Below are 17,141 nucleotides of genomic sequence, written 5' to 3'. Positions count from 1 at the left end.
AAAGCTTCTACACTGGCCATTCTCCTGGTTGTTATTGCACAGGCTTCATCATTTATGAATACATCCCAGCCATTCTTCTTCTTGATCTGAGGTTTTCAAATTTTAGTCCTTAGTTCTTCATGAGCTGCGGAGGAGCAGCGTGGGTATGTTTCAGTCCTGAGTGTCCGACAGCAGGTCTGTCTGCGAGTCCTTCAGAGTAACCGCAGGTCAGAGAACATGTCGCCAGGATCGTTGCACTTCCTCTGACACACGCAGGACGTTATCCACTGCATCTTCCACTGAGTGCTGGAGCCTCCTGTGCATGTGAAGTTGACTTTAATCATGCGGGACTTGTTGGGGACACAGCAGCGTTTGTCCGTACACACACCGCAGTACGTCGGCTTGAACTTCTTGGTACTTGTGCAGCCCGACAGCTTGAGCTTCTCCATTTTCTTCGCTTGAAACTTAGGGCGACACGTCTTTCCCCTTGGCATCTAGGCAAGAAAACCGTGACTTGTGGTTTCAGTAGTTTTGTCACACGAAAACTTTGAAAAACTTAACAGAATCTGATGAATGATGTGTCTGGTTCCAATATATTCATCTGCACAAATTCAATTATATGTCGAATGGTTTGATGTAGAACGGTGCATTATGATTGATGTTCCCGAGAGAGTCAGATTCAGTGGTGAAAGAAGTCACCAAGGACTGCCTAAGTTTTTCCATTCATTTCCAAAGTGAACTGAGTTTGAAAATGATCAAACCCAGCTGTCTATGGAGGTACATTACTTCATTATGTTTTCATACATAGGAGTAGGGTTTGAACAGGAGTCAGAAGAGTTCAGATGTACAGTGCTCAGTCTGTTGATATCCAGTACAGTATTTGTGAAATAGCAGTGTAAAATGTACGCTTTCTTGACTTATTCAGATTTTTAAGGAGTGGAGAGAAGATCTGACACCATATTTATCACTCAGGCAGATGCATGTCTTGTTTCAGACCATGTCCCAGATTTACTGATGTTTTGTGCCAGCACAAACCTGCATTTGGCATTAAAAAACTACCACCCGCTCTGGGAGGGCATGGACAATTACTGACCTAATTGTGTTTTAATTGAATTTGTGGGAGTTCCCATTTCAAAGCATAAATTTAGGGGAGGAGATTATTTAAATGAGTTATGCAATGCAAGGGTTTTTCTCCTTTCTGTTCCTACCTCTCCCACTTTCATAGACTTACTCAGAAATAGTTGAATGTTTGATTCCTAGAAGGATCCATCTTCTGATGCCATATATTGATCTTCTCCATCTATCTAAACCTCCAGATGCTGAACTCTGCCCCATTTGACATCACCTTGAACCAGTAATATTTCCTAAAAATCACATCAAAGCTCCTATGCAATTTGATCAACTTCTATATCATTCATGCATATAACACTGAAATAGTGCCTTTAATATGTATCCAGCTCCATAGCATGACCAAACATGACCTTCGACCTGAACTCATTTGAATATCATGTTGGAAAATACAGTAAAATCATTGGGTTTGACTTTTGAAATCGAAAATAACAGTCTTGCCCACTTTGTAGATTCTATTGCTTGAAATATGTTATTCATTCATTCATTCATTTTCTGAACCCGCTTTATCCTCACTAGGGTCACGGGGGTCGCTTGGAGCCTATCCCAGCTACATAGGGGTGAAGGCGGGGTACACCCTGGACAAGTCGCCAGTTCATCGCAGGGCTGACATATAGAGACAAACAATCACTCTCACATTCACACCTATGGGCAATTTAGATTAACCAATTAACCTATCAGTGCATGTCTTTGGATGGTGGGAGGAAGCCGGAGTACCCGGAGAGAACCCACGCAGACACGGGGAGAACATGCAAACTCCACACAGAAAGGTCCCACCCCCGTCCACTGGTGTTGGAGTCGAACCCAGGACCTTCTTGCTGTGAGGCACGAGTGCTAACCACTGCACCACCGTGTCACCCTGAAATATGTTAAACACACAATATTTATACATAAAATATATCAAGCTTTAGTCCAGGGGTTCCCAACCTTTTTTGGCTCCTGACCCCATTTTAACATCACAAATTTCTGGCGACTCCAGACATTCAAAATGGAGACTTTTTTTTTGCTAAAAATAATTTGTTTTTGATAATGTAATAGTTTGCTATACTATGTTGCAAATAAACGGGAATTTTAGAGGGCATTTAGTCTATATAATGTATATTATTATGGACAGAGGCCGAAAAGCCAGGTGTAGATTACTGCACAAAGGGAGAATTGGATTTTCCTTGGTCAGGATATGTACAGTCAGTCCAGCTTGGATTTACAAGGCTGACAGTTAATACTGAACAAACAAGAACTGAAACTATGAATTATGAAAGAGCTGCAGCATCTGAAACTGACCACAAAGAACATTTGACAGATAAACAGAACCACAGTGCTGCAGTTTCAGACTCACAGTTTGTCATGTCTCTTATGGATTGGGATTGTCTCTCTCAACTCACCATATATTTTTTTTATTAGTTTGTTAATTATTTATTTTTTATCAATTACTAGAAATTTCATGCGAGCCCATTTGAATTCCAGGTGTCCCCACGTGGGGTCCCGACCCCAAGGTTGAAGAACACTGCTTTAGAATCTACGAGGAGGGCAAGATGTTCAATTTTAAGTCAAACTAAAAAGTTTTAAAAAATTATACATTACTTGCAGAAGTGAATGGAACATCCAATTGATCATCTAAACATGTCTTAAAGAAATATAAAAAGAATATAGTTTTGTTGCTTAATAAATGTAACATCTCCTTTTTGTTCCCATACATGGTCATATTTCTTAGTTTTACAGACATTATCAGGATAAAAGGGATCAGTTTTGAAGATGCTTGATATTACTGTTTTGCTTCAGCAACTGAGTCATGCATCACTGAACATGGTCCAAAATGATTTTCTGGACATAATTATGCATTTGACTGAGCCAGACACACCTATTTTTTTTAAATAAATCCAAAGCAGACAAAACAGATAGGAGACCAGAACGTGTCCTCTACTAAGGTTTGTGACTGTAGATTAACTGCTGATTGCAACATTATTTTACACCAAAGAAAAGCATATCTTAACACATCTGCGCCTGGCAGGACTGGAACAGTTAAGCAGAAAATTTGGAGAATTTTCTCTACTTGTCTGAGTTTATTTGCAGGGAGTTGTTCCTGAGGTCATTATTGTGTGTGCACTCATCATTGGAGCACAATGACATAATGTTACTAAATCACCCGGAGGATCAATAGAGGCTTTACTTTCAATTTAAGTCACAAAACTTTGTAGCAAAAAAAAAAACAAAACAAAATCTCCTCCTTTTTTCTGTCCGTTGCCATGGTGATCTGGATCTGCCATTATGAACAGGTTGTACATTGTGATTTTAAAGCATTTTAGCCACTTCTTAACACTAGGTTCCATTAATCCACTAGCCTTTCCTGTGTTGTTGTATATTCCTCGTGACCTGTTCAGGTGTATCTCAGCTAAAATTTACTTAGGGGGTCAAATGAGTGGCCATTTTTGTCAAAAAAAAAAAAAAAAGCTGTAAGAAATGCATAGAACTGTGTTGAAATAATGCTAATACATTTGTGCACAGACTACTGATATTATTTGACAGTGGAGATATATTTTCAGAAATATTGGATTTGGAATAGCACGTGTATGTGAAAACTTTTGCTGGTGGACGGACGTGACATTACCCATGATGCTCTGGTCAGTACCAGTACTTTATTAGTAATAAACTTATATACTTACTATTGATAATTCTCCTCTTCTTCATAAATGTTAGTATTGTGGATCTAAAACAATACCAGCTGACACAAAAACACTAAATGTGTCAGTGGACGGATGTGACATGGTTGTTGTGGATCCCATCATACTGATGCTCTGCAGCCATGTCACAGTTTACACTAATGATCCCTGTGCAAAAACTAGGATCATCATTATTTATTGTATTATTTATCATCATACTAAAGAGTAAATAACAATATAGAATTGTTATTTCTTTATGAAAATGCTTATTTTTAGAAAACTATTGATTTAAAAAGTGACATTCTTAATGTATGTATTGGTGTAACATAAGCAGGATGGATCAGCACCATACTCCATACTGAACCTGTAAAAATAAAACGTGATATGTAGGAGAGAATCTTGTAAGAAAAATTGGGGAATCTAAAAGAATAGAATATTTGTTTTTCAGGTAAGTTCAGTTAAAATATAACTTGGCCGTTTGTGACATGAAAATATAGCATTAATTGTGATGAAATTGGACATTTTTGAGCTGAAAACATAGTTCATATGAGCATCAACATGTTGCAACAGAACTGAAATCCTGTAAATTTGCATAACTTGCATTTACCAACACAAAGTTCCTTTGGGGATTCACTTATATTGATTACTTAAGCACAAAGACAGAAATAAGACCTCTAAGCAAATTTTAGCCGATATACATTCAGTTGGTCTTTTTGCTAAGTCACCTCAGGTCATTATTGAAATAAACTGGCTATATATGTGTTCAGAATTTGGCAAGTTGTTAGTAAATCACTCAGAAATAGTGTCCACTCCCTTAAGAGCTTTTTCTGGATTGTGTCTTCACTAAATTGCCCTGCCTTAGTAAATCTGGCCTCTTTTAACTCCTGACGCCCAGTGATTTACAGAATTTGAACTATGGCCTCAAAGGTTCAAGAATCCTAGCCATAACACCCATGAGACCCAATCATAAATCTGTTCAAAACCCAGAAAAACTCCCATTATTGTGTCTGTCGTTCCCACAGTTTCCACAAAACCTTCATAAAATTTACATCAATACAATCAGGTGAATCTTCACAGTGGGAAATGTGGGTGATTTGAGACACAACAGTGGAAAATCTAGATGTAAATGTCAGTTTTGTGTTTCAGTGAGGGGAAACATTACAGCAGCCACACTAACCCAGTCTACGCCCATTAAATCAACTCCGATTCCCATTTATTACCTTCATGTTTTTCAGGATGCTCTTGTCACATGGTCTCAGCAGGCACAGGCGCCGGTCCTTCCTCATCTCACATTTGCTGTTGTCGTTGTTGACGCGTACAGAGATGCCCAGGCCACAGGTCTTAGAGCAGGGGCTCCAGGGGGTGGTCTGGATCAGGCAGTTCTTCTTCCAGGCTAAAGGAGGATCCCTGTAAGCTTTCAGTGTTACAGTTAAAGGACACTGAGTCAACACCCCCCCTAAACAAACCAGCCTGCGTGCACCTTTACTTCAACACATCGTACCCGCCGACAGGCTGACATATGCAGATTTACCACAACCACGTGTTTTTCAGTTAAACATACATTGAGACTCCACCAAGTCTGTGCCTGGACACGCTGGCAGTGATCCAGTTCAAAGTTTAACCCATTACAGCCCAAACATTCACCAGCGACCTAAACCATCTACTGATCTAAACTGTTTAATACCTGTTGATCCACTAATCCTATCAATACATGTAAATATTTGGTGTAAAATACAGTTTGTCATCTTTTCATGGTCATCAGATATGACCCATTTGGACGTTCAGAGGCTCTGCAGTTACCGTGGAAACACCGTCATCTTCTACACCATTGATTCTCTCGATATATTATGCAATTCTCTTGTTCTTCCATATCTCAACTACTGTGTAGCGATATGGGGTAATAATTATAAATCAAATATTAATTCTATATTCTTACTTCAAAAAAAAGGCAATTTGAATTGTCCAACACAGTACTGAGCTCCAACCAATCCCCTATTTATAAAATTAAATGCTCTCAAACTACATGATATTTGAGCCCAGGCAAAGGAATCAGAATTTAAGGGGAGCTGAAATCTACAAGAAAATAAAGTGTAGAACAAACATAAAAAGTCAGTGTATCTGTGTTAGAGGGGTTCATCTGTGGAATAATCTGGACCAGAACTTAAAAATGTCTTCTTCAATTTGTGCATTTAAAAGGATGTATAAATCCACTATAATGTCAAAATATAGAACATTATCTGAATAAGTGAAAAATGTAGTTATAACACGGAACTATGCATAAAATAAGATATTATTGTAATTAATTAATTATCATGATAAGAAGATATTATCACATTTATTGATCATTGTATTTAGAGTAAATATTTAAAGTGCATATAAATATTATAGTCTATATTAAAAATGGTTGATTACGCAAATCTGTTTGTGTGTGAGGTGATCAAAAAACATGTGAATGGTTTGTATGGATGTTTTGTGTTATTGTAAAAATATAAAGGGGAAAATGTGTGCTAGCAAAGCAAAGGAAGTGGATCTAGTTTGATTATTAGTTTGTAAAAAGGGGGTGGGTTTCAATAAGTTATACTTCTTCCCACTCCTTTTTGAGCGCAGAAGAATTGGGTTTGATCATGTTGTATGGTTGTTTGATGATTCTATGTGCTCAAAATAAAACTACTGCTACTCCTACTACTACTACAGTAAAACCCATGGAGGTGGATCAGTGACAGTGGATGGAGACACTGGGTTTATGTTCAGTTAATGATAGATTTCACTGGAAAACACACTTTTTCTTCCATTTTCTTTGTTCTGACATAATAATCTTTGAATTCACTCTGAGCTTTTATGAACGTCTGCATGATCAGTGGATAAGTGAGGTTAATTAATCATAAGAGATCTAAGGGACTTAACTTTTCATATATTCTGCTGATAGGAAGCTAAAGGATAGACTGCTGTGTGGAGAAGGGGTGGGATTAAATAAGTTCTACTTCCTTCCACTCCTTTTCAAATGTGCAAATTAAGTCAAGTATGTGTATGTATAAGTTGTTTTTTTTTCCATGACTTCTTACTACATGTTTTATTTCTAAGGACTACGTAAGATTACTTTGTCTTGTAGCATATTCGAAATAAACTAAACTATTAAAAAAAAGCATTAAAAATACCTAATTCACACAAAAAATTGCAAAATGCAGAGGATAATATTATAATAAATGGTAATAAATCACTTAAGACACATTAGATTTAGAGAAAAAAAAACATTTAAAAGTCGGCACAAAAGTATTTCCGGGTCTTTAAGCATTTAGTGTAAATGCCGCAAAAATCTGCCTAGTTTTTGACTAAACATATTTTTCTAACTAAGAGGACTCATTTTATTTCTGTTCTTGGAAACTTAAAGGGTTCATATTTATCTAAACCCACTTTTAGACTGTGGTTCATTTATTTGTGTATTTGGACCCTAATAGTTCAAAAACTTTGAATTTGAACCCTTCAGGTGCTGCAAAACTATCTTTATAGTCATTCTGGCCAAAATCAAGTGGATTTCTACAACCTGTTTGAATTTCTTCTTAATTTGTTACGTTTTATAACTAGTTACATCACGACATTTGCACATATAAGGTCCAGACTTCAGACGAACATTTCTCCGAGTACGACATAATTGTTTGTCAGCAGCAGCGCTTGTAGCCCATACTGAAAATATGTCCAAACTTCAAACCGATGACCTAAAATGTTCAGTTGTTGGTTGTATTAACAAACACAGAGCAGCACAGTCAACAACCTGGAGGGGGCGGGGCCTGAATAGGGTGACCAGGCGCTTACGAGCCACATGTGGGACAAGGAGTGTGTTTGAGTGGGACAATGTGGGACACGTAACCGTAATGCTGGAACAAAGTCTAGATTTTTTAAAATGTGTTCATCTTATTGTCGAGCTTATAAATGTGAATAACAACAGTTTGTTTTGGTTGTCCACAATATGCATATTTTTACACTGGGCATTTATTTTTTGCTTTTTTTCGACAGGTTTTAACAACTTTTTTTGCTTGTAAAAATAAAGCAAAAAATCTATTTGTAAAAAGTCAAAAAAGAAACCTCAAGTTTCAAATATTTTAATTAAATACTTTTTAGAAAAAAATCAGCTTGTTATTTTTTTTTTTTTATTTGAGTACATGTTCTTAACCCTCAAAGGTAAACTAATCTATATGCAATAAAACAAAAAGGCAGAACTGACAACATTTTAACAGCTTATTCCACTTCAAGCCAACTTATAATTACTTGGACCTAGGGATGTAACGATTACCGGTATAATGATTAACCGTGGGAAAATTGCAGACGGTTAGTATTACCGTTTAAATTCAAATTATCATGATAACCATGTTTGATTACTGCACTTTTAGGGGAAAAAACCCTATGTAAAGCTATGCTTTTATGTCAAATATTTGAGAATAGTTTTCATTTATTACAATTTTGATTTTATATTCCTAATGTTTGGAACCAATATTCACTTAAAGTCTTTGAAAAGGTTTGTTAAGCATCTTTGTGTTATTTATGCAATAAAGTATATACATTTTTCAAATTGGATTTTATTTATTTATTTTTTTTATGTTTTCTGGCCTTTTATGTTTTTATAGTAGGTTAAAGTGAAAAAAATAATAGGCAGATGAGATAGATGAAGTTGTGCTGAAAAAAAAGATCCCAAACATGGGTATAATAAATATTTGTTTATATAGTATATAAAGGCAAAGTCAAAAGGACTGAAAAACAGACAAAATGGGCTCAGACCACTAAGGGTTAATAACTGAACGTTTCTGCAACAGAAGGTACATTGTGCCAATTATTTTATTTGTTTGGGGTTTTTTTTGTCTTTAAATACAACTTGGTTAAATTATTTCAGTGTGTGTATTAGTACTTTTTGAACATTTTGAGCACAATTTCAATAATACCGCGATAATAATGATAACCGTGATAATTTTGGTCACAATAACCGTAATATGAAATTTTCATATTGTTACATCCCTAGTATGAACTATTAGGGTCCAAATACACAAATAAATGAACCACAGACTAAGAAAAGTGGGTTTGGATAAATATGAGCCCTTTAAAACTATAGGAACCAGACCTGCAGGAGAAGCTGGGTGACATGAGGTGATGGTGAAACCAAACTGGTCTCATACTAAAGGCCAGTGAAAAACACTTTAATGAAACCAGCCCCAGATGTTTCTGTGAACTTTGTACACATTTAGACACTTATTTGAAGCTAAATGATTGTAAATGATGTTGACGTCTGTTTTTGGCTTCTACCACTGTCATATGCTCATATCAGTTTTCATTTGAATGTAACAGATGATAAATGTTTCTTCAAACTGAGCCAAGCAAACAGATGTCAGCCTACATCAAAGTGACATGTTGATGCTTTTAATAAAAACGTGCTCTCCCCCCTCCTGTTCAGAACCAGATCCATCCATACTCATGTTTCTTCCAGTCTAACCACAAGGGCCACACCTCACTCCTCCCTCCCCCAGAGGAATGAAACGCCCACTCCCACTCCTCCCCCTCCGCTAACTTTGACAGCAATTAGCATTCCAGGCCAGACAGACGGGCCCTTCTCTGCAGGTTTACTCTCCAAACACACACCTGACATGTAAGTGGTGTCCTGCTGATGTTTCTTTGGGGCGTGGCTGCTGCGGAGGCCGGCTGGCATGCTGCCCATCAGAGGGGCGGGGCCTAACAGAGAGGCGGGCTTCTGGATGAAAGCAGGCGTACACCCAATGGCTCCGGCGATACATGTGCACTTGTAGAGGGGGCTGGACTGGAAGGCTTCACCGTTCTCATAGTGGACCCCGTTCAGGTCACAGCCCACGGCCATCATGTCTGAAAGCACCAGCCAAACATCTCAGAGGTTGGAAAAACGGGAAACATGCAGGTTTTTATGAGATGGGAAACTTCACCTGATTTTTTTTTTTTTTTTTAATGGTTATGAAACCAAATAGCCAAAACAAATTTGTTGTAAGTGAACATGTTTGTTGAGCACTTTTAACCCATAAAGACCCAGAACTACTTTTTTGGCAGTTTTTCCTCTATTTAACATTTTCTTAAGGGATTTATTACCATTTATTATAATATTATCCCCTGTATTTTGCATTTTTTTCTGATCAGGTATTTTCCTATATTTAATTTACTGATCAAGTTCTTTAATCATCATAATGAGATTACATTTGAGGGTTATTATATCAAAAAAAAAAAAAGAAAACTAAACATATTTTAGATCAGCGGATGCAGTTGGTCACCAGTGAAGATTTGGGTCTTTAAGGGTTAATGAATAAGTGTTGATGAATGTATAATCTGGGCTAAAAGTAGCTGAGCAACTTTTACTCCTCTGCTTCAGTTTTTTAAGTTATTATTTTACGTGTTTCTGTGGTCCAATGTAGAACAATGACCAAGTTCAGGTACAGAGACTCTGCACCGCTGCCAAAATATTGTGATCAAAAATTACCTTTTTTTTTTGTCTTTGTGGCTTATATTATTAAACAATAAGAAAAAAAGTAATTATTTGATGCTGCTTGAGGCCAACCAGCTTATTAACCTAAATAAACTATGTGGGGGGGGGGCTGAAAAGTTTATAGGCTGACTTAGAGGGAGTTATTCCACAGCAATCAAACTGCATACGTTAAATGAGTGTTTTTCAATGTTGGGGTCGGGACCCCATGTGGGGTTGCCTGAAATTTCTAGTAATTGATAAACATAAAAACTTACATATATGGTGACTTGAGAGACAATCACAATCCATAAAAGACATGGCAAACTCTGAAGCTGAAACTGCAGCACTGTGGTTCTGTTTATCTGTCAAAGGTTCATTGTGGTCAGTTTCAGATGCTGCAGCTCTTTCATAGTTCATAGTTTGAGTTCTTGTTTGTTCAGTATTAATTGTCAGTCTTGTAAGTATAAGCTGGACTGACTGTACATATCCTGACCAAGGAAAATCTAACTCTCCCTTTGTGCAGTAATCTACACCTGGATTTACTGCCTCTGTTCATAATAATATACATTATATAGTCATTATATTATAATGTCGTTTAAAATTAATGTTTATTTGCAACAATATAGCAAACTAGTACATAATCGAAAACAAATTAATTTTAGCTAAAAAATGTCTCAGTTTTGAATGTCTGGGGTCGCCAGAAATTTGTGATGTTAAAATGGGGTCACGAGCCAAAAAAGGTTGGAAACCACTGACTTAAATTCAACCTTTCCTGATACTAACTGCATGGTTTCCTTCCAGATGAACTGACACTGGATAAATAATTTAGGACTTTGAAAAGTAGTACTAGAGACATTTTGTGAGCTGTCCTAACAGTGGTGTTATCACATGTCTGCAGAAAAAGGGGTTAGCCCCCAGGACATTCATGGGGACACGGTTGGTTTAGGGGATGATGCTCCAGCTTTATCAACTGTGCAAAAGTGGGCAGCTGAATTCAAGAGGGGTAGGGAGAACAAGGTGGGCTGAAAAGCCAGCATTTTCATGAAATGTCTCTAGTACTACTTTTCAAAATCCTAAATTATTTGGCAATGTCTACTGCCACAGTAGTGTGACACAAAATATCAGTTTGTCTGTTGCCATAGACCAATCAAATGTTAGTATTTGTACTAGAGTCAGTCAGGGATACTGATACTGATACTTCAGTGCATTCTTTTGTGCATTTTGCTACCACAGAACTGTGGCAACTGATGGAGAAAATGACAAATTAGTGATAGTGTATAGTATAGAATAGGAACTATTGTTCTAAATACTCTATATGTTGTTCTCTATAGGGCGTTCTTTGCTCTTGGAGGCTGGAGAAGGTGGGCGGAGCTACAGGTTAGACGCAGCAGTGTGACTTCAGCTTTGTGTCAGTTCAGTGTATTGAGTGCTGTGGTTCTGTGGAATTTCGCACTCTTAATGTTGTCACAGTGGCTGATTTACTGTACATCAATTGTGGATCCCCCCCCCCCCCATCCCATTTGAAAATCTTTAGAAAAAAAAAAATAAAAAATTTACTCAGGTTGACATATTCACTGTATGATTGCCTTGATACTTTTTCGGGATGTAAGTTACCAGTCTAGACATGACATAACGATGGCACTGATTGGCTCTGTGGTAATAGACAAACTGGTATTTTGTACCACAGTACTGTGTCAGTAGCCACTTCCAAATCATTTATCCAGTCTAAAACACAGTGACAGTAACAGTCAAGATGTTACTCTAGTCAGGGATTCATTACCTATATTTTTCATAAAAACTCAAATGTCAGTTACTGTAGATGTGCAGAATGAGACATGATGACCATCAGTCATTGACATTAATGATGGACATTGACATTGCCCAAACCTGTGACCTATACAGTGTTTACAATATTTTAATATTACAAGGCAAAACCTGGTGCAAGTAAAAAAGCTAAAATGCAGTGTCATGTCCTGAGGTGATGGACTGTCCACTACACTGACATAAAAGCTCCCAGCTTGTTCTCCACACAGAAGGCTGCTCTCAGTGGTCACACCTGTCTACCGTGTGGACCACATCAATCACTGACCAAGTTCTAGAGAAGATGAGGTTTTTGGTTGACGTTCCACTCACAGGCACACACTCCGACCTCGTATCTGGGCTGGTCAGCTGAGAAGTCACAGTACATGCCCTTGTGCGGGTCACAGACGTCCCTCTCGTTGCAGGCCTCTCCGATCTGCCGGGCGCAGCTCTTACAGCAGCCGCAGCCGTCCAGGACCGAGCTCACCCCCGGAGAACACGGAGGCCGCTCCCGGCATTTACAGGGCCACTGGCAGAACTGGCGCCGCTCAGCCACAGCTCCACCGGCTCCAGGAGACACATGCTGCGCATTGTTGTGAGTCCTGCTCAAGCACTGGTGTAAAAAAAAAAAAAAAAAAAAAAAAAAAGAATGGAGGATGTACAGTGTACTTTTGTGCACAGATATCCATTCATCTGAACATCCTGCCCCCCTCATACACACTTTTACCTTGGTGGGGTACATGTTCTTACACATGAAAATGTGTGTTTTCATTTTCTTTGTTCTTGAGACAGATATGGAGGCTACTACTGTGCCTTTTTCAAACTCATCCTTTAGTGAATAGTTGTAAGTAGAGCTGCAACTATCGATTCATTTTGTAATTGATTCATCTATTGCTTATTTTCTTGGAATCAATTAAATGGTTACTTGAATGAGCAAAAAAATAGTAAAAATGTGAAACAGACATGCCTGAAAATGACAGCTTATCCTTTATTCTAAAAGGATATATAAAATATATCTATATAGAAATAACCATAACAACATTTCTGTCGGTAAAACATAATTTACTGCAAATTATGCATTTATTAATTCGAATATTTATTATAATGAACTTTTCTACTACACACAACAGGTACAATCTCAACCAAAAAAGTAGGCACACAAGTATAAAAGTACATAAAGTCAAGGTCTTGGGGAAAAAAATATAAGTTTTGAAAAGTCTGGAATTTTTATTTGGATAAAGAACAAGTACCCTGCAAATATGACAAACAACTTGTCCTTTATTCCAGAACCAGCTGAAACAACAACCACAAAAAGTATAAAAGTAAAAGGATATAGAAAAAATATCCATATAGAAATAACAACAATAATAACAACAACAGTATAAAAGTATATAAAAATATCTATAGATATAAACAACAACAAACAAGTCCAATGACATCAATAAACAGTATGTGCACTGCAGTCTTCAACACATTTGGATCCAAATTATTGACCACTGAACATGGAACTAACATAATAGTAAAAAAAATAAACAAATATTGTTAATGTTTGTTCGTCAAAGTTTAAAGGAGTAAGTGATAGTTCCAATGTAGAGAAGTCAACATATAGACATTTTCTGTCTTATTGTCCTCATCCCTTCAGCGCTACGCTCCATGCTGTTTGTGTTGATCCTGGCGTCATGTGCGTCACAATAAACGTCCGTGTGAAACACAACAGTGGAACCAATGTTTAACAGCATCAAAATTAAGGAAATGAAGCTTCACTTAAGGAAAATTGTATCGAATAATTTTTTAAATTGATTAATCATTTCAGCTCTAGTGTTCAGCGTCTAGTTCTCGGTAGTCATTGATGGGATCTTTATGAATTACAGTTTTCAAGCATTGCACTCAATGCATTTCTACAGTTAAGCATCAGAGTGGAACTGGCTTTTGAAAGTATTTGTAGTTTTAGTTACGTTTGTGGTAAAACTCCCAGTTCTTTTAGGTAATCACTTTGTCAACATTAAAGCTGATATTCATAGTTGAACTGAGTTTGTCTGAATCACACACATGTTTTAGTTCAAACTCTTTCTCTTTGTAATTAAAGAAAGTAGTTCTGTAGAGGGAGTGCTGCACAGTGAAAGAAATCTCTCTTCCTTTTCTTGTGCTGTGGACAAACCACACTTGTTTACCTCAGTTGTAGCGTTCAGCGTCAGGGCCCAGCACAGACATATTTGTTTTTCCACTGCAGTGTAACTGGCATTCAATTGGCACATAGCCTTCATCAGAGCTGTCTTTATACTTTTAGTTAATACTATAAAGACCCAATGTTACTTGATTTGTTTTTGTCTCTTTTTAACCTTTCTTAAGTGATTTATTACCATTTAGTATAATATTATCCTGTGTATTATGCATGTTTTCAGTGAAAATCAAGTGTTTTCCTATATTTAATTCACTGATCATGTAGATATTCATAAAAACTCAGATTAAAGTTGAGTGTTATTATATCAAAAACAGACAAAACTGATGAAAGAGTGACTTTTTCAGCAAATCTATCATTAACTGAACATAAACCCAGTGTGTCCAGCCACTGTCACTGGTCCAACTCCATGGGTTTTACTGGTGAATCAATGTTGTTGAAGATGACGGTGTTTCCATGTTCACTACACAGCCTCTGAACGTCCAAATGGGTCATATCTGATGACCATGAAAAGATGACAAACTGCTTTTACACTAATTATTGGCATGTATTGATAGGATTAGTGGATCAGCAGGTATTAATCTTTTTAGATCAGTTGATGCTTTTGTCTTTTAGGGTTAAAGTCCTTTCTGATCGTTTACTCTAATTGTAATTAATCAAGTCAAATGTCCTTACCCCACTGGCATATTTTCATTTTGCTTGATCTAAAACAGTTTAGTTATATTTATGAATATTTGGCCTATTTCTTATGGATTGACTGAACTTCAGTTTTGGCTACAGATTCAAGCAATCCTCTTTAAAACAAAACAAAAGTAAACATCTGTTCAGAAAGAAAGTTTGATGACCCCAAACCATAAATACTTTAAATGGTTAGTTCTTTTTTAGCTTTAATTGCTGTTTACTGTGATGCAATCCATGTGCGGTTCCACTCGGCTCCTCAGTGCTTCTAGCAGGTCACAGAGGGTTATGCCAAAAATCTGAAGCCTGTCTGCCAGGTTTACTGAATGAGCTCATTTCATGGTGTGAAAATGGGTCCACGGGAGCTTTGAATACAAAGATCTCAGACTGTGCTCCTCTTTTTGCCACCTCATAAACCACAAGTAAAGCAGTATATCCTGGCAGTACTGAAACAACATACCACACACACCAAAACAGAGTCCAACTTAAGCAGCTGATCCTCTGTGACTGCGAGTATCCAGGGGTCTCAGGGGTCTACAGAGTCCTCGGCATGTTTCCCTGCAGCTCCATGTACTGGATGTTAAACAAAATCAGACCTGTTGTGTTTCAGACAAATTCGACAATGCTCTTCTTACCTGTTCGGCGAGGATGAGCAGCAGGGAACAGCAGAGAAGTGGCAGCATCTCTTAAGTAAGAAGGTTTGTGTGAGCTCCAGGAAAAGTGCAGGAGGACGAGGGAGGAGGAAGGTGGGATTCTAAGAGAGAGCGAGGGGAGAGGGAGAGAGGAATTGCATTGGGGGGGTGGATTTGGAGAACCGACCTGCGAGTGAGGGGGACAAAGCGGCCCTCTGTCTCCTCTCCAAACACACCTTTTCCCCTGGCTTACTGATCCAGAGGGGAAATATTTGTCTTCATAACTGGCTTCATGGCCGGACCCCTGCTCTGGGGCCTTCAAGTCCAGCCCACCTTGTTTATTCTTAGTCTGTGGACCTGACTTCCATTTATTTGGGTGCAGTAACAGCTCAAATCTGTAATCCTGGAGTGCAGGGGTCTCAAACTCATTTTCTTTCAGGGGCCTCATTCAGCTCGATTTGATCTCCAGTGGGCCAGACCAGTGAAATAATAGCATAATAATCTATAAATCACAGGTGTCAAACATGCGGCCCGGGGGCCAAATCTGGCCCACCAAAGGTTCCGTTCTGGCCCGCAGGATGAAAGTGCAAAAAATGAACCTGAACAGTCCGGGTTGTCCAAATCCTTTTGGTTCAGGTTCCACATACAGACCAAGGTGATCTCCAGTAAAAATAACAACACAATAAACCATAAATAATGACAACGACAAATTTTCTTTGTGAAAAATTATGTGGAAAAATTTTAAGTGAAAAAAATAACATTACACTGTGAAAATATTTACATTTACAAAACTATTCTTTCACAGTAAAACACAAATAAATACAGGGTGGGGAAGCAAAATTTACAATGAACATTTAGTTGTTTTTTCTCAGCAGGCACTACGTCAACTGTTTTGAAACCAAACATATATTGATGTCATAATCATACCTAACACTATTATCCATACCTTTTCAGAAACTTTTGCCCATATGAGTAATCAGGAAAGCAAACGTCAAAGAGTGTGTGATTTGCTGAATGCACTCGTCTATTCTGCCTGTTACTAAATGTTTGGTGCATTTATGGATCCACTGGGATCTGGAGTTGTGTTAATAATAAGAGATGGAATATTGAAGAAATTGTTCAAATTTTATTTCCAAACTCCAAAATTTTAACAATATTCTGCCTGTTACCAAATGTTTATGTAACATTGTGTGTAATGTACATGTATAAATAATAAGTCAAGGCAAAATATTGTTAAAATTGCACTAATTTTTCAAATGAAATTTCTGTTTTTTCAGGTTATTCACATCTTTTTGTAAAATGTAAATATTTTCATAATTTAATTGGGGTTTTTTTGTACTAAAAGAAAAAGAAAAACTTAGGTTTGTCATTATTTATAAGTTATTAAGTCATTATTTTACTGGTCTGGCCTGCTTGAGATCAAATTTGGCTAAATATGGAACTGAACCAAAAGGAGTTTGACACCCCGGCTATAAATAATAACAACTCCAAATTTTTGTCTGTGTTTTAGTGCAAAAAAACAACATTAAATTATGAAAATACTTACTCTTATAAACTATCCAAATAAAAAAGATGTGAATAATCTGAAAAAACTGAAATTTCTTAAGAAAAATAAGTGCAAT

General features: G+C 37.4%; 1 protein-coding gene across 2 annotated transcripts; it reads right to left on the bottom strand.

Annotated features, from left to right (window-relative positions):
• Positions 1-19: 19 nt before the first annotated feature.
• ccn6 (cellular communication network factor 6) lies at positions 20-15,603 on the bottom strand. Of its 2 annotated transcripts, none has more exons than XM_030127966.1 (5): positions 15,523-15,603; positions 12,364-12,643; positions 9,387-9,623; positions 4,985-5,178; positions 20-473 (listed from the first exon to the last, which is right to left on the bottom strand). In XM_030127966.1, exons 1-5 carry the CDS (start codon positions 15,568-15,570, stop codon positions 192-194), a joined length of 1,041 nt encoding a protein of 346 aa, XP_029983826.1. In that variant the 5' UTR covers positions 15,571-15,603; the 3' UTR covers positions 20-191. The 2 variants fall into 2 exon arrangements, with proteins under 2 accessions (XP_029983826.1, XP_029983827.1); XM_030127967.1 differs by having other exon boundaries at positions 4,985-5,157.
• Between the last annotated feature and the right edge of the window lie 1,538 nt (positions 15,604-17,141).

The sequence above is a fragment of the Sphaeramia orbicularis genome, chromosome 24, assembly GCF_902148855.1.
Source record: "Sphaeramia orbicularis chromosome 24, fSphaOr1.1, whole genome shotgun sequence".
Classification (NCBI taxonomy): Eukaryota; Metazoa; Chordata; class Actinopteri; order Kurtiformes; family Apogonidae; genus Sphaeramia; species Sphaeramia orbicularis.
The sequence above is the reverse complement of the archived record's forward strand: the minus strand, read 5'-3'. Positions and strand labels throughout refer to the sequence as shown.